This window comes from Fragaria vesca, linkage group LG4, assembly GCF_000184155.1.
Source record: "Fragaria vesca subsp. vesca linkage group LG4, FraVesHawaii_1.0, whole genome shotgun sequence".
In the NCBI taxonomy this organism is placed as follows: domain Eukaryota; kingdom Viridiplantae; phylum Streptophyta; class Magnoliopsida; order Rosales; family Rosaceae; genus Fragaria; species Fragaria vesca.
The window spans coordinates 6,894,230-6,917,340 of NC_020494.1; the positions used below are offsets into that span (position 1 = coordinate 6,894,230).

General features: G+C 37.7%; 4 protein-coding genes across 5 annotated transcripts; 3 read left to right on the plus strand and 1 right to left on the minus strand.

The window, feature by feature from the left end:
* Nucleotides 1-1,975: 1,975 nt before the first annotated feature.
* On the minus strand, nucleotides 1,976-5,003 carry LOC101295216. 2 transcript variants are annotated; one of them, XM_004296600.1, is made up of 3 exons: nucleotides 3,719-5,003; nucleotides 3,042-3,208; nucleotides 1,976-2,960 (listed from the first exon to the last, which is right to left on the minus strand). In XM_004296600.1, exon 1 carries the CDS (start codon nucleotides 4,976-4,978, stop codon nucleotides 3,803-3,805), a length of 1,176 nt encoding a protein of 391 aa, XP_004296648.1. In that variant the 5' UTR covers nucleotides 4,979-5,003; the 3' UTR covers nucleotides 1,976-2,960; nucleotides 3,042-3,208; nucleotides 3,719-3,802. The 2 variants fall into 2 exon arrangements, with proteins under 2 accessions (XP_004296648.1, XP_004296649.1); XM_004296601.1 differs by having other exon boundaries at nucleotides 1,976-3,811; nucleotides 3,882-5,003.
* Nucleotides 5,004-5,427: 424 nt separating this feature from the next.
* On the plus strand, nucleotides 5,428-12,550 carry LOC101291134. The gene is made up of 13 exons (XM_004296586.1): nucleotides 5,428-5,511; nucleotides 6,092-6,394; nucleotides 6,498-6,626; nucleotides 7,986-8,078; nucleotides 8,351-8,491; nucleotides 8,656-8,724; nucleotides 9,356-9,439; nucleotides 10,108-10,288; nucleotides 10,663-10,779; nucleotides 10,925-10,983; nucleotides 11,594-11,728; nucleotides 11,969-12,118; nucleotides 12,209-12,550. The coding sequence occupies exons 2-13, from the start codon at nucleotides 6,110-6,112 to the stop codon at nucleotides 12,239-12,241; spliced, it is 1,476 nt and encodes a 491-aa protein (XP_004296634.1). The 5' UTR covers nucleotides 5,428-5,511; nucleotides 6,092-6,109; the 3' UTR covers nucleotides 12,242-12,550.
* An 869-nt stretch (nucleotides 12,551-13,419) lies between these two features.
* On the plus strand, nucleotides 13,420-16,000 carry LOC101295704. Its single transcript, XM_004296602.1, has 6 exons — nucleotides 13,420-13,487; nucleotides 13,588-13,709; nucleotides 13,808-13,930; nucleotides 14,778-14,888; nucleotides 15,304-15,370; nucleotides 15,465-16,000. Exons 2-6 carry the CDS (start codon nucleotides 13,590-13,592, stop codon nucleotides 15,752-15,754), a joined length of 711 nt encoding a protein of 236 aa, XP_004296650.1. The 5' UTR covers nucleotides 13,420-13,487; nucleotides 13,588-13,589; the 3' UTR covers nucleotides 15,755-16,000.
* A 233-nt stretch (nucleotides 16,001-16,233) lies between these two features.
* LOC101294059 (E3 ubiquitin-protein ligase PRT1-like) lies at nucleotides 16,234-20,326 on the plus strand. Its single transcript, XM_004296596.1, has 7 exons — nucleotides 16,234-16,455; nucleotides 16,768-16,796; nucleotides 16,902-17,081; nucleotides 18,005-18,379; nucleotides 18,463-18,645; nucleotides 19,104-19,219; nucleotides 19,697-20,326. Exons 1-7 carry the CDS (start codon nucleotides 16,358-16,360, stop codon nucleotides 20,066-20,068), a joined length of 1,353 nt encoding a protein of 450 aa, XP_004296644.1. The 5' UTR covers nucleotides 16,234-16,357; the 3' UTR covers nucleotides 20,069-20,326.
* Nucleotides 20,327-23,111: the final 2,785 nt, after the last annotated feature.

A 23,111-nucleotide genomic window follows, 5' to 3' on the forward strand; every position in this document is an offset into this window, starting at 1 on the left:
GAAATATGATGACAGACAGATCATCTAGTTGCAGCAGCCAAAACTGGAAAGACTGTCAATATTAAGAAGGGTTAATTCTGTGCTCCTTCTGTGACTAAATTCTATCTCTTTCTCTCTCTAGTTCAATTTTAAGTGAACCAATCTCATTTAAAACATATCTACAAACATGCTTCTGGTATTTATAATTAAGTTTTACATATCTGTAGGTCAAGTAAATTCTGATGAGAAGGTTAGACTGGCAGAAAATTCAAATGTGATGGTTTGCTAGAGGGGAACTATGTTTGGTTATAGTAAGTCATCCGTGTATTGTTAAATAGTGCAATGGTTAGGTCCAATTAAATTAATAACATGTTTTGAGCTTTTCTCAAGATTCCAGTGCTTGCTTGTCAACCTTAATTCTAGTGTAAAAAAATTCTGGTTGCGTCACCCTGTTTTGGTCCTTTTGTGCAGTGGTTTTATAATACTGTAAAAGATCACAGTTATTGGCGCATTCTCATATGCTATGCATCTTATACATCTCTGTTTTGCCTTGTATCTTTGTATGTTTTATCTACCAAAAGTTCAACATCTATCGTATTCCTAGGTTGCCAGAACCTCTTATGTTCTTTGCCAGGAGCAAATCTATAACCAACTTTCTCTCTGATATGTTTAAAGGGAAGAATCACTTAGCACACAATGCAAGAAAGGGAGAACAAAGTGGCCCTCAATAGGTTAGCATAGGAAGATCAACAATTGGCAAATAACCTGAGCAGGAACATGTACATAACCTTATACAACTTGCATAAGAAATCCGCTTACACAAACACGGAGAAATGTTGGAATGTGATCTCACTAAGAACAGCTTTGTTCTTTTTTGAGAACTCAAACAATTGAAACTTCTGATCCCTAGCTTCTTTTAGGACCTAGGCATTTTCCAGGATGATCCTTGTGCATCATTGTAGTGTTCCGGGGGGAAGAAATCTTTAACAAGACCACTGGTCTGCTTCTCCGCCCATGACTTTACTTCACACCGGGGGTGTGGTGATAGTAGTTGCAGAAGTTGGAGCTATGGTGATGCGAGTGCCAAAGATTTGGTTTAAGGTGGTAGTGCCAAAAGTTGGGGTACTAGTAGTACCAAAAGAGATTTGTTGATGGTTAAATTGTGGCAGCTTGGGGGTTATAGCAGTCGTAGTACATGGTTCTTTTTTGGATAGGTCCTTAAAAGAGAAGCTGTCAACAGTTGGTGGTGAAAGGAGAAGGTGCCAACAGTTGGCTTAATAGGATTGTAGAAATTAGCATAACCTCTTATTTGGTGTTTCAAAAAAGGGATAATGACCATTTGCATAAAAATCATTAAATCATGGTCCAGTCTGATGAAAATCTGTTTCATAAACCCATTCTAATGAAATTAGTTAAAAAGACACTCATACCCTTAATTCTACACCGTCACTCACCGGCAAGCCACGAGGAGGAGCTCCGATCTCCAACTCCAAGCATCTTCATCATGCCGTCTCGGTCCAACGCGCCTTTGCCGACGAGGCGATTTGCCTGAGGCTCGAGGAGAAGATTCGATCTCCAAGCAGCCGAGCTCCGAGCAGGCCCGATCTGCTCCAAGCAGTCAGCGTCAGAGCAGGCCGGGCGCTACATGGATTTGCTGAAGTCAAGGCCGGATCTGGTCGAGATTCACCGCCGGACATCGGGTCATCTCCTAAGCACTGAGCTCCGGCGAGAAGTGGAGATCCATGGCTTGTGCATTCCTATATGGTGTTTTTGAGAGGAAGGTAAATGAACGCCAGTAGTGGACAGTAACTCGATTCCTGAGGGTCAGTAACTCGATTATTGAGAAAATTTAGTGACTGGTGACCAAAATCCGGTGATTAACTCAATTACTAGGGGTTAGTAACTGGTCAGTGGGGGTTAGTAACGGTTTACTAGGTGCGAGTAACTGGTTACTAGGGGTCAGTAACTTGTTATTGGGGGTCATTAACTGGTCAGTAATTGGTTATTGAGGGTCAGTATCTGGTTACTGGGGAAATTCTGGTGACCGGAGTCTGACGGTTGGGAAAATTCCGGTAACCGAAATCCGGAGGTCAGGGAAATTCCGGTGACCGGAGTCCGGCGGCCGGTGATCGGAGTCCGGTGGCCGGTGACCGGAGTCCGAGGTTCCGGTCAAGTCTTTTCATGTTGAAGAGATAGAGGCAAAATAGTCTTAAAATAATATAGTTTGTTAAGACTTTAATAAAGATTTGACTATTTGGGCACAAAAATAGTTTACTTTAATTCAAATGGGCTCATAGAAAAGATTGTCATTGGAATAGGCAATGAAAGATTACAATTAGGACTAAATGGACATTTTCCGATATCCTCTTATTTGGAGAAGGATGTTTGGACCCAGGAGCATTTAAGATAGACTCGAATAGACCGTCTTATACGCTTGGAGTGTAAAGAAGATGAAGCTTTGTAGTCTTCAAGCAGAATCCGTCTTGATAGACAATTTTTTTCTTAACTACAGCTCCAGGTTCCACAAACTTCTCTACTCCGGAAAACATCACACATAAAAAGAGCAAAGTGAAAGAACTGAAAGAAGACCACGTGAACAAAGCCCTCACCAAGGAGCAGAAAACAAGATGTTAAGAAGGAAGGTTGTGAACCCAGTCCAGGGAGTCAGGGAGAGCCAATGACGCAACACACTTGGGTGCAGTGTTCACTTCCCTACTTTGTCATCTATTTGAAGCCTCAAATCAATCTTTGCTGAACTATTAGCTTTCACTATGATACCTAATAGCACAAAGAAATATCCTTTCCACCACCAAGGCTTTCAGTGACGCATTCATCATAATTAAACAACAAACTGTGTGCACAGACGAGACAACATTTTTGGCACATGTAGTCCAAGGATAGTCAACTAAGCAAGAGAGGTGCTACTTAAGAGAAACATTAGCTAGATCTCAGTTTGTTGGTTTGAACTTCAAATTTGAAACCTGATATCGTATAAAAGATAATAATATTAGAAAGTAGAAACAATTGCTATTGTGTGAGTTCTAAATTGAGTGATATATGACCTGGCTCTTATGACTTCTGCTTTCATTATGGCAAAGCCATCAGACCCTTTGTCATAACTGGAAGATGTGACAATCCCTGTAACCAACAAACTGGTGACTGTGCCAAGGCTGATATTGAATCTTCATACGCTTGTTCGTCAGCCATATATAATCCAGCACTCCACTGACTGCAAGCATAAAATTGTAAATAAGCAGCTGTGTTAGCATCCTACATATATACAGCTTAGTTTTATCAGAGCCAATGATTTAGTATATATAAAAAAGGACAGATGTTCTCTTTACAAATTGTTTGGAAGAGCATTCTTGATAGTGCTGAAGTAAATTCTTTTCTCCTTTTACAACAGATGAAGTTACTGCTGGCATCATTTGAATAACCTGGCGCATACATAAATGTAGGTGTAGGACCCAATTCAATTTTACAACATTCCTATGTTCTCATTTGCATTTTGTTTAAGGTTTTCCGAGTTCTGACACATTAGTTGATGAATATGTAAACAATTTCATCCTAACAAGGAAGAAACTTAAATGGCACAGAATTGTTGAATCATGCTAGCTACAAGGAAACGAGAATGCACATTTGAAAAGCATTTAGAACCTGAACAGTAAATTGTGAAATTTAAGAAATTCCAATTTGATAACATTAACTGAATTGTAATGGATTGGATACAGGGCACAACCTCATAGTACACTGCAAAACTAGCTGCTACCATGGAGTTGGTGCAGCATCAAACACCAATCGGAACTCGAAGCTACCCAAAAGATCATACATCCTGCACATTAAGTTCCCCTTCATACACACTCATCAGATTAAGCACTTGGCTGAGATATCTGGTCACGAACCTCTCCAAGAATCGCTTCTCTGCCGGCAGCACCGCATAAGCCAGACTCATGTTTTCATCTACCAATCCTTTCTTCATCAAAACTTTGATAACTGAACACCTCGGGATGATCCTATTCTCCAAACTGAAACACAAAATGACAGGGAATGTGGGAATCATTGCTGCAGGCCATCCCATCTTATTCACCAGAAAATCCATTGTCTCCATAAGTTTCTTCTCAGACAAAATCATACACTGAGGGCTCTTCCTAAAAGCAGAGAGAACATCATCATCAGACCAACCCCAACATTTTTTATAAATCTCTCGATTTCGATTCCATATAGCCCTATAGCTCTTCCCACACAATGCCCTCAATGCTACAACAAAAGTTGACTTCTTCAAATCAAATCCCATACCCCTAACCTCATCTATCACCTGAGCAAGGTCCTCATGATTATGCATCAACACTTGAGTGTCATGAGCAACCAACAGAGACATGCATGCTCTGGGCATACCCAACTCTCTCAGAAGCTCAATGTTAGGCATCACATTCCTTGAATGATTCTCCAAGAACAACCAAGACCTGCGCTTTAAAACCGCCACAACATTCTCCTCCGAAATCAAACTCCTGAGCAAATTGTAAGATGGCACAATCTGATTCTCCAAGCTTCTTGACAGAAGTTGTGGATTAAAAGTCAACACTCTAGCAAGGTCCACCCTTGAGAGCCCAACAGAGCTGAAAAATTCAATCTTGGGCGCAAGGGTCTTCTCAGGATCAGCAACAAGGACTCTTGGGTATGATCTAACCACCCTTAAGATCTGGGTTTCAGATAACCCATGGCTGCTCAGAAGAGCCAAAACAGAGTCTGCTCCTTTTGGGGATTGAAGCTCCACCTTGGTGGCTGCCAGATTTGCTTCTTCTGGGGACAACCCACATGATTTTATGAGGTAATTGACTGTGAAACTGGCTTTCTTTGAGCTTTCTGAGCTGATGGGTCTTCTGTGATTCTGAGGAGAAACATTGAAGGGTTTTAGATTTCCAAGACCCAAACTTTGGGTCCTGGAAGAAACCAATCTGCATAAAATTATTGGGTACCCTAATCTGAGAGCCACCACCATTTGAGATGATAAAGCTTCAATTTTGACTGCTGATTCTAAAACCCTAGTGTCTCACCTTATCTGGGGTTTTAGTAAAGTTGCCACCTTTACTCTGTTTTTCGGTCCAATTAGAAAACTACATTATCTTTTATGTCACGCGCAAGTTGTCACGCGCCACTGTGGTACGGGGGCACCAACCTGGCAGTTGGGGCTGGGACCCGAGTCAGTAGATGGGGCTGGCGCGTGAGCCCAGTAGGGCGGGGACAGTCTTTCAATTTGTGACACTATTTTTACAGAGAGAGAAGTTACAATGATGATGAAGGTAAAAGAAAAACTGGAGTGCAAAAGGGACCATTTTGAATCCCTTTTTCTTTTTGCTTTTGGAAAAGCAGAACCCAACCCACTTCTTTAGATTCTTCCTCTTCTTCTTCTTCCTGTTGTTGTTTCTGGGTTGTCTTATACTTTCTTGTGTCTCCTACATATTTTTGGGAGCAACAAGAAACAGAGGAGGATCTCTTAGCATATTGTTGTGGTTGGACTTTCTGTTATGATCTGTAAGTGTGTGTAACTACACTTTTTGAAGCTGCATTTATATCTTTCTTTTTATTTTTATTTTTCCATTTTATTGTTTTGGGTACTCAGCTGGGTTTTTGTTCATGCATTGAATCCTGGAAGCCTTTGATTTAGGCTGTATTGGATGGACTTGCAGGTGTTCTAGTTAAGTTGGAGTTCTGGGTTGCCTTTATTTGCATTTGTGAGCTTCATATTGCATAGTGAGTAGCATAATAAACAATGTAGCTTTTTAGAAATTTTTGTGCTTTTGGATGAAGAACATGTTGTGTGGAGAAACTTTGATATGTAGTTCACTATGATGGTTCAGTTTGTAAGTAGGAACAGATGACCGTTGTGGGTATTGAACTATTCCCTTGTCATCTCAGATACTAAGACTATCTGATCTAAAATGGATGATTGAATTTCATTCTTTCACTTCCTGGCATGGAGTCTGGTAATAAGTGGGATGTCAAACATGTATGCATCTGCTGTTTTGTTCATTAAATGCTGTTGATGGTTCCTGTTAAGAAGATCTGATATTTGTTAATGTTGCTGAGTTCTAAGTTTGTTTGGTTTCAACAGAGACTATAATCTGAAGCAATGACGAAGATAAGTCCTGAATTTGAAGACAATATCGCAACAGACGGAGTTCTTTCAGTTTCAGCTGATGTCAGCTTCATTTCTAATGGTTTCCCAAAGTACAAACTAGGACCTGATAATCAGATACTGGACGAGCCAAAGGGAGGTAGCGATGGTCCAAACTTAAAAGAGGTAGTTGAAGAAGAAACTACCCAACTGTCAGAGCAGCATAAACGTCTTTCAGTTCGTGACCTTGCCAGTAAATTTGATAAGAACTTGGCTGCGGCTGCTAAATTGTCTGAAGAGGTTTTCTACATTTTCATCAGTTTCATTTTAGATGTACTAAAGCTCATACAAATAGTAGAATGATGACAAGTTGCACTCTTCCATTTTGAATAATAAAAAACAGGCAAAAATTAGAGAAGTGGCTTCATTGGAGGGACATGTGCTTTTGAAGAAACTTAGAGATGCATTGGAATATTTGAGAGGGCTTTTAGCAGGAAGAAACAAGGAGGATGTGGAGGAAGCTATTTCTATGGTTAGTTTTCAATGAACTTTGATTTTAATTGCCTTAGTCATATTCACAGTCTGTCCCTAGATTGTGGGATATGTATGATTTCACCCACTTTGTATCAAAATGCTTTTACAATTAAAGGCCGTAGCCTTGTAACATATTCCCTTGTATATGTCATATTTCTTTAAAATTTAATATGAGCACAATATACTGGTGAGCATCAGGTGTTTGTAGATCTTTTCCTTGTTTCAATTCTATTGAGATCGATTATATTAGTTAGAATTGTGGTCCTCTCTTGAGTCAGAACACTTACAATCAACCTTTCAATTTTACATAGCCCAGAGCCTAGATCTTCGTTTGTGTTTTTCACTTCTGAGGTCCTTTTAACTTTTATCATTGTTATGTTTCAGAAGAAAAATGATTTCTTCGTGGGTACCACCTTTGAGTGCAGCATTTTATTAGATTTATATGCTGTCTTTGGTTTTGTTTCCTTATGTTCTGAAACTACGTAAAGTTTGTATGTGGACTAAGTGATGAACAAAGCTGCGATTTGTCGACTAAAATACACCTGATCTGGAACAGGGTATGTGCAAATTCTGTGTAGTTTCTAAAGTACTTCATTATTTGAATCTTAAAACATAAAGAGAGCCATATGGCAGCAATTAGGATTCAAAGTGCGATGAACAAGTGTATTCTTCAGCCTTATGGTTATTACTATAACGGAGTCCAGATTGAAGAACATGTATTACAGGGTCTTCTTAGGGCTTGTGAAAGTAGAGTTGTGCAATCCCACAACAACAGAGGATCTAAATAATACAGCCATTTGCTGCATTCTTGGACTGAGGTGGTAATGTGCTTGTTGGTTCAAGACAAAGTTATAAGTTATAACCCAATTGTGTGATCAACAGCTATTCCTCTTGATTTTGACCCTCTCTCCCTGTCAAGGAAAATGCTAGGGAACAAAGTGTAATTATGTGAAAGTTTACAAGCTAACCTGGGAGTGAAATTTTACAGTATGAGTTATTGTATACCAAATTGCTATGGTCAATAACAAAAATACCTTTCTATTCAACACAGAAAACCTTTTCTCTTTTGTCATGTTGTATTCCCACTCCATCACCTGCTTTCTTTAGTGACTATGCTACTTCTTTTCACTTGTCTACTGTATGTAGTGCGGAAAAGATTTTTGTTTTGTTCCTTTTTCTTACAAAGGCATTACTTTACCTATGAACTTATGATAATTCTATGTAGCAAATATAAAAATAAAAATAAAAGCTGATTATGTAGACTGCTTATACTTTTGGTTTATTTCTCTTCATTATTGTATTTCTTTTGTTGTGAATAGGAAGCTTAAATATATACCATCTGTCTTCTTTCATGCAGGTGGAAGCTTTGGCCGTTAAGTTGACTCAAAAAGAAGGAGAACTGATTCAGGACAAGTTTGAAGTGAAAAAGCTAGCCAGCTATCTCAAACAGGTCCTTTATGCCTTCTGAAATTCACTTATGTAATAGAGATTACAAAGATCATAGTAACTGTAGCATCTTAAAATTCTACAATTAAGCATTCAGATATTAACTTGTTTCAATTGTGAAAACATGTATGCAACTGAATAACCAGCTTCAGTTACCTTCCTCTTTCAACTTCAATTTTCTCCCAGATGCACCTAATTTATACCAGCTCCCCCATTAGATTATATATTTCAAGCAAAATCGAACTGTTTCTAATTTTGTTTCCATTTTCTATATAGACTTCTGAAGATGCAAAAAAACTGGTTAACCAAGAGAAATCTTTTGCCTGTGCTGAAATCGAAAGTGCAAGGGGAATAGTCAAGAGAATTGGAGAGGCTCTTGAAGAAAGAAACAGAACCACAGAAGATCCTAAAAGACAGGTTCGTATGAATTACATAAATTCTCTTTTCTCACCATGTTATATTTCTTTTGATAGTGAATGGAATCTGGAAATCACATAAGAGAAAGTAGTGATCAAAAGCTTTACCTTTAAATTCTACGTCAAAGGCACTGATGATTTCTTATTTTGTATTTGGAAATGCAGGATGTGGAGGAACTAGTTGAGGTGGTCCAGGAAGCTAGGAGAATTAAATTGATGCATCAGCCAAGCAAGGTGTTGTGCTTTTTTCTGAATGTCGAATTATTTCTTTTAATATCTGGTTTATGCTTTTGTTTCTTGATGCTACTTGTTTGAATTGATACCATGAAATTGTAAAGTGTAATGAAAGCATTACATTTGGGTCTATGAAAGGAACATCATCTGTATGATAAACTGTTTAATAGTTAATACAGCATATATCCAAAAATTTCAGTTTACAAATTTTCGTAGTTTTTCTTATTGTAGCAGCTTTAGTAATGATACACCGTTAGAGCAAAACTTGAAGCATATGTAGCCTCTTTGTTTTTATGAAGAATGTATTTTCTTATCCCTATATAGCTCAGATATCTGGAAGTGTATGTAGTTCTTGTTGTCCAAGATATTTTCTTCAGTTGTCATTTTAGTAGTAATACACTAATAATTCATTTTTTAATTGAGGAAGTATTCATCATTATATGTTGCAAATTTTCTATAACTTATAAACTAGAATGCGTTTGTGTTTCCCTTCAACATGGTAGACCTGCCTCTTTCTTATCATTGCAACTATATCGCAACACCTACTAATCAGTGATTTAACCTAGGCATCTGTCCAGCATGTTTCATTCTATATTGATTCACATAAATATCTTGGTGCAATTAATTTTAGGTGATGGATATGGAACATGAGCTTCGTGCATTACGTACACAGATTCGAGAGAAATGCCTAGTTTCAGTGAAGCTTCAGAAAGAGGTTCGTATATTTAAGAGATTCTTATCTTCTTCAGATATATACTCAGATATGTCATTTTCTGGTTTGCATAACTTGTTTCTGTACTTCTATTTTCCTGATAAACCCCTAAATAAATAACCATAAGTTTTAGCAAATAACAATGGCAAAACCAAATTGCTGTCGGAGTGTGCTGTAGAAATGGCAAGCTTCCCTCGGGAAATGCAGGCACAGTATTTAAGAGATCTAAAGAACCTGTTGTATTGACAGTTGGATCTTTAATAGAGAGGGGGGGGGGGGTGGTGGGAAGAAAGATATCCAAAGTTCTCTTTTATTATTAGTTATTTGATATCAATATCATTTTTGATATCTAAATAGGCGTCCCTGCCATAACAAGTACTACAGTTCCTTATCTTCACCTGTCCCCCGAGTGTTCGAACCATTTCTAAATGTTCAATTTCTGTCTGCCAAATACTATCCAGGGAGCTGTATAAAGTCAGTATTATGCATTCATTGACTCAGTTTTTGGTTGAGATTTCTGCACACTTCTCATTTATTACCTGTAATTGTTTGTGATCATACCCTGATACAACAATTCCTTTTATTTAGTCAATATTTCTATTGTTTATGCAACTTTTAGAAATCCAGAAGTTATGATTTTTTCGCCTAACCTTATTCCCTATTCTTCTCAGCTGGCAATGAGCAAGAGGGAAGCAGAAAACAAATCTCGTGGATATGCTATGCTTGGTTCTGAAACTCTGGGTTCATATCTTCATATCCAAACTTGCTCAGAGAATGTTCCACAGCTTCCAAGCTGTTCAATCCAGTGGTATCGTGTTTCACCAGACGGTAGCTGGAATGAAGCTATTTCAGGTATTCATACAACCAATGTATCAAATCTGAGTCCTGAGTCCTAGGTTATTATTCCGATACCCCAGTAATCAACTAAAAATGCCAGACATGATGTTTCTAACTTTCTATCCCTGCATCTGCAGCATGTGAGGGTCAGATGGTTCTCCCTTGCTCTTATGAAACTTTATTTCAACTGCTATATGATAACATCAGTAATTAACTCCTAAAGTTTACAGTAGTTTACTTGCCTCTGTAGAGAATGATTACCTCCTTCCCTTGTGTTCACATGTACAGGGTTTCATTCATATAATTATGAAAGTAATAATGATATTTGAATTTTGCTATAATTTTTTATATGCTGTCCAACTTATATGGCTCAATTTCTATCTTATCAGGTGCCAATAAATCAATTTATGCTCCAGAGCCTTTTGATGTTGGAAGAACCTTAGGTGCAGACATCATTTCCAATGGTCAGAAAAAGACTGTTACGACTGCTGGTCCAATTGATCCTGGTTGGTTTTTGCTATTTAACCTTAACTGTTATTAATGCGCACTTTACGTTTCTCGTTGTAATCTGAGTCGATCTCTTGACGTGCTCATCATTACATTTTATCCATAGTATAGAGGATGAAACAAAAATCTAATTACTTTTAACAGCTGCAGGACTTCAAAGCCACATAGACACACTTTTGCGAAAATCTAACACAGAATTTCATGTAAGATCCTACTTCTTTCTTCTATTTCATTGTTAGCTATTCGGTGATCCCTATTCTGCTAGAATAAGTAGCTACATGCATACCCAAGTGAAGTGAAACAAAATCTTTTTAGTTCTATTGGTCACAGTGATGACTCCCAATGTCTTTTACAGTTTAATGCCCACAATATATGGGCTAGTGGTTTTATAAGGGTGGATCTTATTAGTATTCATTTTTAGTATCTAGTAAGAAATTGAGCTTGAATCTTCATGGCAATAAGAAAGTGAAGTGCTAGATGTGTGTCAATGATTCAAGCCAATTTCCATCTGCTTCTAGTTCAATCTGATTGGCATTTATCTTTGCTATTACATGCTTAAAGTTTTCATTCAAATCTAGCGAAAGGTATCATTTGGGTTGGAGAATCAACTGATAATGACTATTATGCAATGAGTTGTAATGGAAGAATACAAGTACTAGCTTTTGGTTTTACAGTCTAGGGTTGAGTCATTTCTACATTTCTCCTTATTTTCACCCACATGTGTGTAACCTGAAACTAAAAAGACACAGGGGTCATCTAAGTATGACACTTCTTTCAGTTCTCATGTAGCTTAATTTGTGATGATTTTTGTAGGTTGTCATTTCACAAATGAATGGGCGTGATCATCCATCACGTTCTGTTCACATATTTCATGTGGGAAAGATTAGGATGAAGCTGTGTAGAGGATGGATTACAAAGTCCAGAGAAATTTATTCCTCATCGATGCAGGTATGGGTCTTTCTATTATGATATAGGATAGATTACTTAAAAGTTAAAAACAACCCCCTCTATTTTGTTCCCAATATAAACTAGGACTTATAGATGACTGTGAAACATGATTTGCTTAATAATCATTGGAAACAATCCAAAACATGATGCGAAAATTACTCTTTCTTTGCATATTTAATCGCTGTGGCATTAGTTTCACTTTAGAAGGGAATGTTTACACTTGCTCTTCCCTATGTATAGCTATGTGGTGCTAGAGGTGATCTTGCTAATGTGGCCAAGGGGGTGTTTTGGCAACCAAGGAAAGGTCTTTCATTTGTATTAACTTTTGAAACAGAGCGAGATAGAAACGCAGCATTACTTCTTGCCAGGAAATATGCTCTTGATTGCAATGTGAGTTTTCCTGTCACTTGATATCAACATCTCGTGCCCTAAATTGAATCCCTGAGTATGGAGTTTGATGTTGAAAAATTCAAATGACAGGTTATGCTTGCTGGACCAGATGATAGAGTATAAAGGAAAGCCGACAGAGTTGCAAATGTGTGTACAATCAGGTCTTATAGCTTGAGTATGTATTTGAGTGTATGTGTGATTGCGTGTGTGTGTGTGTGTGTGTGTGTTTGTCACGAATCATGATGAGAGCAAAGTGTATGATATAGTAACTGGGTGTCTACTAATCTGGGTTGCATCATTTACTCATTTAGGCAGTGTTTTTGTTTGCCTAATTAGCATCTGAGTTGTAACAAGTTTCTTTCTCTATTCTTTTGTTTGTTGGTAAGAGGTTGTAACAAGTTTTCAGTTCATTATTAATTGGTTCTTTGTGGCTGATTTGCTTATACAACCTTACATTTCACTGGAATGTGTTACTTGCACACATACATGTTTCTTGGTACACATTCAACTGCAAATTTCTGTACTTCCTATTTTCTCACCCCCTCAAAATTTGATCCCGTCTCCATTGTATTAGTCAGACTAACTAACCAAGGGGTCATGCCTCATGGGCAACAAGAGCAAAAGACTTGTAACCAGAAAAGAGAAAATAAGAGAACACGATTCAGCTGCAATTTAGACTGAAGAATGAGTGGTTGGTTAGCTATAAAAAATGTCAAAATTTAACTGAACAATGGGTGTTGATTACCTAAACCCTTAAACAACAAAGTAATCACATGGGAGTCGTTGCTTAAGTAATGAGGGAAGAAGCATGTGTTTCTAGCTTTTAGTTACGAAGTGTGCATTCTTTTTAAAAAGGGAGAGGAACAAACAATGGCGAGGTAAGACCATTGCAAGTGACGTAGCTAATTGTTCTTCCTAGTTTGGTGTGCTCTCCAATTTAGGTTTGAACCCCAAAGCTGTTAAACATTATGCTACAACACACAGTTTAAGTATTTTATATATGATGATGGATTAAGTTTCGAGCCTAAAAATGGTACACCCTAACACGGTAAACAAAACAATACCCAGGTATACTATCCAATATGTAGTTTTATGAGGAATGGAGGTAGTAAATTGGACATGTTTACTCAGTTTATTTTACAAACCACACTCTCTTACATGTAAATGTAATAAACTTGGCTTGTAGAAACGAAAAGTTAATGGTCCATTTTATAAATTATATAAGTTGAGAGGCCATTTCGCAGTTTCCCAAAGTTGGAGTGATTCCCTAAACCCAGGCGTTGTCGCTCCAAAATCAAATCACAAGCCATTGTGTAATTCTCTCTTCCTCCTCCGCCAGCGGCGAACCGCCACCTCCTCCTCTTCTCAGGTTGGTAGCTCCTCCTCTATTCTACTCTCTACTGAACTTTTGGGGCTTGGCTGATTGTGTATATGTTAACATGTGTTGCATTTCGATGATTGTTGTAAAGCCATGGTTGGTTGGCAAAGGAATTGTATTCAATCCCTAACTCGTCATTTTGGAAAAGCAACACTATTCGAGACCCAACAATCACTCTTGCGCCGCCCTTTTTATCTCTACTCCCAACATTCGGTAACTCAATCTTGTTCTTTTTGTTGTTGTTGTTGTTGTTGCAGTTCTCACTCTCCAGTTTACTTAGATTGTGTTTGTGTTGGGTTTTGTCGTCGCAGGGAATCTCCAGTTCAAGGAACTTACTTGAGGAATTCTCGTCTGATGTCCCATCTCCCAATACACAAACGCCACCGCCTCCATGTTTGAAACAAGTTCAATATGTCTTGAAGGGCGTTACTCAGGTACACTCAACTACTTCACCATTGTTTCACATTTGTTTTTTGGGTTTCGTTTACAATGCATCTAACTATATGTACCTCTGCTAAAGTTTGTTTCTTTTCGCAAAAGATTGGGGCTTCTAATGTCAAATAGGACTAGACTTGGCGTTTGTTTTTTCCACTTTTATCTTTCGCACATAGTTGTATTTCCTATGAGTCCATGCTGACTCTACCAACCAGCCCACCACATACGGGTCTCATTGAACCTTCTACGGTAGTGTATGGCCTCTCCATCAACATAAGAGAAGCTATCCTTGGTCACAGGACATTCTTCAGTTGGGACCAGAGGCAGGTTCATGTCCTATCCAATGTTATTGGAGAGAAGAGAGAGAGGGCAGCATGTCCAAGCAATATTAGTATGACTATCTTACTATAGTTTCTCATGGATGCCCCAAAATTCAGCTTATTATTCCCCTCATCTCATTCTGAAGAGATTGTATTCCCTCATAAAGAAATATGAAATGTTTTTGAACATCAATAAAACTACATGCCTTTAAAGATTAAAGTGTCTTGAGCACAGTTGACTTGTCTGATTCGGTTAATAGGATAGGGAGATGTGAACCAACTACTTCCTTATTATTCTTATTGCGATTATGCGAATGCCGGTGTAGTGTATTCTTTGCTGCAAGGGGACTGATGCCTTTTGTAACAGTTATTTTTGTTATTTTGTGACTGCTAATTAATAGAATTGGCTGATTGTAGCTTAGGTATTTGATCGTCAAACATAAAAGATCTGTCATCCCCTAAATGGTTTCTCAATAACTTATATGTATGATGGGGTTGTTCTCAACTTCCCTCCTTTTCTACTCAGGACCCTAACAAGATCGATCTGGTTGGCAAATTGGTTCGTGGTATGCGTGTTGAAGATGTGTTGTCACAATTGTCAGTGACAGACAAGCAAGCTGCAAAAACCATGTATCAGGTGAGTCAGCCGTTTTGCACCTTGTTTAGTTAAATGGCTTGCTAAGTGAAATAAATTCCTGGTATTCATTATTTGCTGCATAAAAGCATTTGCATTCAAGGCAAGAAGGCGTGAATGTAAATTGTTTTTATTTTTTGAAACTGTTATGTGCCAGGATTGCAATTTCCTGTGATCAGCTAATTTATCTCTTAAAGAACATTACTCGCCTTGATTACATCCTATGAATGATTCAGCATTTTGAACACTAAACTCAGTATGAGTACATGATACAGAACTGTTTTGATTACTCTCAAATCTCAACTCTAACTATGCTGATGAAAAATGGCAAAAGGCTTGTATGTCTGTGTTTCTCCATGGCAGATTTTCTTCTTTATATTTTGCAACAGGACTTTATTCAATAAACTACTCTTTGCAGGCTATATTTTCAGCTCGAGCAGATGCAACATATAAACATGGGTTGGATCCAGATCGTCTACTTGTTGGTAAAGGATGCATAGGAAGTATAGTTTCATTTGACTTTTTATATTTTGTTAAAAGTTCTGCCCTCCTTATTATGAAATTTCTCCTAATAAACAGCTGGGGCATCTATTGGAAAAGGATTTGTGGGATTCAGCAAGAAGAGACTGGCTTACCATGGTAAAGGCAATGGAATTAAAGTGAGACCAAAACACCAACTGACGGTGGTTCTAAGGGAGATTGCCCCTGAAGAGGAGGCGCAGATAGAAGGACAAAGAGCTGACAATTTTCTTTATCTCAGTAAGCGCCTCAGGCTCACTAAGGAGGAAAACCAGCATGTTCCTCCCCAGCTTCTAAGGAAAAACAAAGACAAATACTGTAACGCTTCGCCAAGTGGTATGGCTTCATGAGCAAGATACTTCCTTCCCGTGCCCTAGCATTTTAAAAGAAAGTTTTGATATGCATTACAGAACTCCTCCTCAGTCCTTAGGATTCAATAAAATTGTCGTGTACAACTGCTAAGACCAAGCTTCAGTTTGTTGTAGTGGTCGTTTTTGATTTTAGGTTTTTAACTGTATAATGGCATCAAGTTGTTTCACTTTCTTCATTGAGGGATATTTTTGAGATCTTAATCATTCGTCCTTGGCCATTCATTGAAGCCGGACTTGGTTTTTGCTCATTTGACAACATATAGATTCCGGTAGAAGAATAGGCTCAGTAGTTTATGTTTGTACTCTTGTTGCCACAATTCTTAAATTAGAGATTCAATATGGAAAATTAACTGTGTACCTCAAGTAACACAAACTCCCTACATTTATAGCCGACATTTATAGGGTCTCCAATCTTGGTTCGACAACACAAAACCTTGTCCAATTCATTCACAACTTCTCAAAAAAGAAATAAACACGTGTTAAGATAATGATTGGTGGTGATGAGATAATTATCGGTGAATGATATGATGATGGTGATAGAGAATCACCATCTTTTGTTGCGAGTCTGGAAACCTATTCGATATGGAAGACAAGGAAACCCTAATTAAGCATGTAGAACAAGACCCTGCTGAACCTGAACCTGAGGATTACCGAGAAGAGTTCCAGTGCTGTGTTTGCCTGTCAGTACTTTCTCTTCAATTTCTGAAATCTTATCCACCTATACCTCTTTAGATTCATTGCTTCGGTGTTTAAATTACCATTCTTTGGAAATTGGAATCCTTCATTTTGTTGAATGGTAGCTTAATCTTGTTCTATGTTTACCTCAAGTTATGAGAAATTTCAGTGACTTGATTATGTTTCAATCTTGGGCTTATTGTTGTCTTAAAGATTCAATCTTGCTCTATGGTGTTAAACATAATATGAACCAACTTTGTTTACCTTCTATTTTCTTGGGTAATCACATGTCTGAAGACTAGTCATTTACTTTGCAGGGAACTTCTTTACAAGCCAGTTGTATTAGGTGAGGAATTACAAGATCAAGACACTATCACGTTTTATAGACTTGGTCATTAGCTCTAATGAATGCTTAGTTATCCATGTTTAAGCCATTTTATGTTGTTTGCAGGATGTGGCCACATTTCGTGTTTCTGGTGCGTCTTCAATTGCATGAATGCTTGTCATGAATCCAATTGTCCAGTTTGTCGACACCCATATAATCATTTCCCTAGAATCTGTAATTTGCTGCACTTCATACTCCAAAAGTTGTATCCGAAAGCTTATCATACAAGGGAAAAGCAAGTGGGAGGTCTGTTTCAAAACTTCCATTAATATGCTTTACTGGGATTACCACTATTAATTCTGTCATGAAAGAGATATGTAGTTTGTATATGTGTAATATCGTGTGTGTGTGTGTGTGTGTTTTGCGTTTATATGCTTTGAAACTATGAAAACATGTTGGTCTGCATTACCTCTATGCCTTAGAGAGTATTTGATAATGCATGCTTTGCAAATTGGATGGTGACTTAGGATATCAAACTTGTGCATGTCCGCTTCTCCAATAAAACAAACCCAACACCTGTAAATATGTAGGAATACAAGAATAGTAGCTGGTTAGACGACCTTCAGTTAATTTGGGACTAACATGAGTAAACGCACTAAAGGAAAAGGAAGTTCATTGTTTGTTACATTAGTCAACAGTACATCTCTTGATTTGACTACATATTGAGCGACCCCCATTCACTCTACCATAAAGTTGTGGATTGGCTTATCTTGTTTGCAAACTGTTGAAAAAGGATGTTAAAAATTTCTTCAGTTTCTGCACAGATGATCTGTGATTTCAGGAATGATACAGAAGTTGTATTTGCAACATCCTCCTTTGTAATTTTTATGTCCTCTTTAATGTAAGGATCCTCCTAAGTAGAATGTTTGGAGTTGTCGATATTTTTTATATTATTATAAAATATAAACTATTTATGACTTTAGGCTTTTCTTTTGTGATATTTTGGGGCGAGAGAGTGGGTTCTGAAGTGTTACTTTTGCCTCACAATTTTGTATCATTTGGCTCCGTCACTTTGAGGTCACTCTTATAAGCTGATGTTGTTTTTGTTGGTGGTCTTCATATATAAGTTTATTTTCAGCTTGTGGTTGTAAAAATTGCATACTCATGGCATATGACATAATGTTGCCTTGTCTAATAATTCACTATATTATCTTCCTTGGCTGTTCCAGAAGAAGAGAAGAAAGCTGGCTACTTTTCACCTCAAGTTCAAAATCCGCTAGCAGGACCAGATCCTACTGAGTCAAACATTCCCAGAAATGTTGCACATTCTCCCCCTTGTCCAGAGTCGAAGAACTCTAAAGGTTGTTCTTCTGGGGCTTCACTTGTAAATTCACCAGAAGTGTTAGACCATGAAGCTAATATTGCAAGCTTTCCAACTTCTTCAAAGAATGTTAAACCAACTGAAAATGCAGCAGTCCAAGAGCATTGTTTGTATGGTAATGATCTTGAAAATGGAACTCACAAGGAGATTTCTGTTTCTGATCTACTCTGTGCTGCATGCAAGAATTTGCTCTTTCAACCTGTCGTTCTCAATTGTGGCCATGGTAACCTATACATATAACTATTATGTTGATCTAAAAGTAGAGGTATATACCAATTTATGCTAATTTAAACTTTTCTTTTCCAGTATATTGTGAATCTTGTATAAGCATCCCAGAAGATGGAATTTCTAGGTGTCAGATTTGTCAAAGCATGCATCCAAATGGATTTCCAAGTGTGTGCTTAGTTTTAGAGCATTTCTTGGAGGAGCAGTATCCTGAAGCTTATGCACATAGACAAGCATCTTCACTAAAACAAGCTGACAGTCGGTGTGAGAATCTTAACTTATTTTTTTTATTTGAAGTTGAAATTTTTTATATTTTATTTTTCATACACAAAGTCGATATCATAATCTAGTCTTGATGGATCGGTATTAAGATTGCTTTAGTGATTGTTCGTCTTCAAACCGGACTGGTTAGCTACGCATCTGTAAAATTTCTTTTCAGTTGTGAACAAGCTATAGCGCCAAGATCTTCTTTGAGATTCAGAACTTTGATGGACGGTGGACCTAAAAATAAATTGCATGGTCAAGGGTGATATTTGAATTTTTCAAATTTGCGGATATACTAGAACCAGCAAGCTCTATGTGTAGTAATGTAGGAGATATGATCAATTGCACTGCACACATATTACTTTATTACAATAGATGTTATAAGCTTTTCATTTTTATTCCTCTATACCTGGTTGATTTCTGGTGTTCATATGAGATTAACTTGATTTCACATCCAGTGAATGTTCGTCAACGTGCCAAACGATCATCATCAACACTTTCTGATGAGTACTTATCCTGCATGTACGGTGGCGGGCCGAAAGTTCACATTGGAATTGGTTGTGACTACTGCGGGGTAATATCTTTTTCTATCTCCTGCCAACTTTTCATTTCTGAATCTAAGAACCTAGTGACGGCTTATTGGGCGCCTTTCTAGTAATACACCTAACTTAAGATCACACCACTTGCTAGTGGCAACACTGAAGGGTTTTTCCCTAGTAGGTAGCCAACAGCATAGGACAGAGGAACTGCATCTTGCCTGAGGATTAGTCATGTGTTTTATCTTTTCATGTTGCTCACTGTTTCGCCAGCCAATCTAGGCGATTCCCATAGATTTTTTTTTTTTTTCTAAATATAATTTGTGTTTGATGTGACTATATATGATATAGTATGCGGAAAGATGATTCATGACTTTACTGTTAGAAGAGTTCACCAGTATTCCCGCACATGGTTTTTTAATTGAGGTCGTTACATTATGGATATAGTAGAGATGCTAACCATAATAGTAGTAGTAGTTGTAAGATGTATCTCAACTCTATTCTCTTCTTTGCAGATGTCTCCGATTATTGGTGAGAGGTACAGATGTAAAGACTGTGTGGAGAGGATGAGTTTTGACCTATGTGGAGCATGCTACAAGGCCCCTTCCAAGATTTCTGGTCGGTTTAATCAGCAACATAAACCAGAACACAAGCTTGAGAATGTACAGCCAGAGATAATAGACTTCCTTACCTACCAGTCAGATGAAGATGGCTCCGAGGTTCTGGAACACCTAGGAAATATTCCTCCTGTTCCACATCCACAAGAACCAGAAAATGGCTCTAACAATGTGCAGAATGATTCTGCTGCTTTTGTGATGTCAGTTGATACTTCACGAGATCCAGATGATGATTTTAATGATTCCTTACCAGATTTGACTCAAGAATGAGAAGGTACCGAGTTAAAATCCTAAAATCGAAGTAATATTCAAATTCTTTTCAGATCCAATTAGTAATGTGGTTTCATTGTGCTTTCTAGTACCTTTGTTCAATTTTCTTTCGTGAGAAAGATGTTTATTGAACTTGAGATATGATTTCAATAAGGATATGGCTAGAGAGCTACCGGTAGCAAATTACTTGGGATTTTTTATGGTCGAGAACAGTTTTGTTTCTTTTGTTTGGTGTCAAATACAGGGAAGAGTTCTATCATTTCCTGTTCATCTTTGTTGCTAAATCAATAGGTGGAACTTCTTTTGACCTTTTCGTATCAGTTGAGTTTTGATTTGATATCCTTGCCTTGAGTTTTTCCCACATGTTAATGATACAAGTTTTCTGCCAAATTTGGCGAATTCTAATAGATTTAGGCAAGGATACTCCACAAGGGTGAATGACAACAAAAGTGCAGAGTGCGTTTTGTTGCCAAGAGCCATAGGACTATACTAAGTCTGCTATATGACTATTATTAATAGTGCCTGATTTCAAGAAGGCTATGCATTTGAAGCTAGCCAACAATCCATATGAGCGATTCTTTTCTATTTTTATTTTACCTTTTCTCAAGTTTCAGAAGAGAAGGAGCTTAAATCTGAAATCTCAGCTTATAGTTTCTTGATCAACTTGTCGCCTCATTATTTGTCAGTTCGTTAAAATGCTAGAGATTTATTTTTCATCTCTTTGAACAAAACTCTTGTTTGTTTGGAAGACTGTAGCATGCTCCCATGACTTACTGATGATGGCATGCCCTCTAGTGATGAGGGCAAGTCCAAAGATCTAATCATGTTTAAAGGTTAGGTCTCTGTGATCCTTGTTCGTGGGGACGTATACTTGGTTCATGGAAACTTTATAATCAACATCACCCTTGTTGTTTTGTGTCTGTAAAAGGTTAGACCTTAGAAAGCCAGTGAAGAGCGGTTCTTCTATGTGGTATGGTACTCTTCTAATGTCGAGCCGAGTGATTTCGTCACTTATTTGTAGCTTTGCAAACACGATCACAATTTAAATTCGTAATTTTTCAGTAAACAGTTTAGAAAAGAGCGTATGTTGCAACAAGCTAGAGTAAGTATGGTGTCCATGTTTTGCTGGAACATAAGTACCATATGCATACACACCGATTCTCTTCAACCCCAGTACGCATTTTCTCCTTAACCCATTTCCCAGATCTATTACGTAGCTAGCTAATTAAGGCCTTAATCAAGCTTGCTAATTCATGGTCCGATCCAGTAATCCCATTCATGACAACCATGCATATATATTATCCATCTATGCATGTACTAAGCAGCACCACTGCCCCTTCCATCAGATCTCTCTAGATCTAGAAGACAAATTCAGCTTTGAAAATAAGAGTTTATATAGTCTATATAGTTTAAGGTAAAAACCTAAAATGGTACTTGCGAAAGGTATTTTTGGTACATACGAATTTTTCTTACTTGAAATGGTACCTCAAGTATTGTTCTATTACCTGATATGATACCTCCGTTAGTTTTTCCGTTAAGATCACTTACGTGGCATATATTTCAATGGTATAAATACCCAAAATGGTACCGTAATACAACTAACGAAAGAACTATTTTTGGTTGCTATAACTTTTACTTACCAATAAAATTACTAAATTACTTACACACACACACACATATATATATATATACAGATTTTCTCAGGAGCGGATGTCTGCATTTATTCTTACGGTGCGGATTTCCATTTTACACCTACTTTTCAATCGAATTTTCACATCTCCACCGTTTAATCTTTAGATACTAATATATAGATCATCTCTGTAAAATTTCAGCCAATTTAGTTATCATTAAGGCACTCAAAACTGCGTTTTTCTACTATTTTATATATATATAGGGAGGATCTAAAGAGGACATTCCTACTTTAAGAATTTGAGGATTTCTACTATTTTATATTAGTAGATGACTTCATTTAACAATCTCAACCGTTGATCCTCTAGATTCATATGCAAAAAACATGTCTACAAAATTTCAACTAATTCCATAATCATTTGGTCATTCAAATTGACGTAAACAATTGTAGGCCGTTAGATAAAATTAAAACAAATATTGTGCTAATCAAATGGTTAAACATTTTTCATTTTGGCTAATTTTTTATAGGATTCATATGTGGGTAAGTAACTAGGGAATGCTAGAATTAATTTTTTGATTGTCAAAATACATGCTAGAACTAAAAACATCCTCACTTTAAGAGTTTAAGGAGGTCATCTCTAGATCCGGACTATATATTTATATATATATAAGAAGAGGATCTAAAGAGGACGTCCTCCGTTCTCAACCGTACGGCTCCAACGACGGCGCGCCTCCACCTTAGCGCCCTCCAGCAGCGTCCCCGATCACTTTTCCTCCCCGACGAGTCCGCCGAATTCCAGTTTTCCAGCGAGATCGATCTTGTTTAAAGTTTTAGTTGATCTCGCCGGAAAACTAGAATTCGGCGGACTCGTCGGGGAGGGAAAAGTGATCGGGGACGCTGCTGGAGGCCTCTAGGGTGGAGGCACGCCGTCGTCGGAGCCGTAGGGTGGAGAACGGAGGGACCTCCGCACTTTAAGGGCTGTGCAGACGTCTTCTCTTGATCCCGACTGTGTGTGTGTATATATATATAATAAAAATTAAACTCATAAACATATTATTAGCATTCTATCCATAAATATTTTCTTACATAAAAATAGGTCTATTTATAAAGAAAGTCCAATATGTAGTAACGACGTTAGGGATGACAATAATCCTCAGCGGGTAGGATACACACGGGTATTCGACTCTAACGAGGATAAACCGGTTATGGGCATGAGGATCCCCAGTATTCAGATTCTTGAATCGGGTACGGGACGGGTATGATAATTTTGATATTCGTCCCCATTGCCACCCATTTAGAATTGAAAATATTATTATATATAATTTATAATGAATATTTATAGAAACTTTTTTTTAAGCTAGACTTGTACTCGTTTCGTTAGATTGAATTAAGAAACTTATTTATTTTGGTATT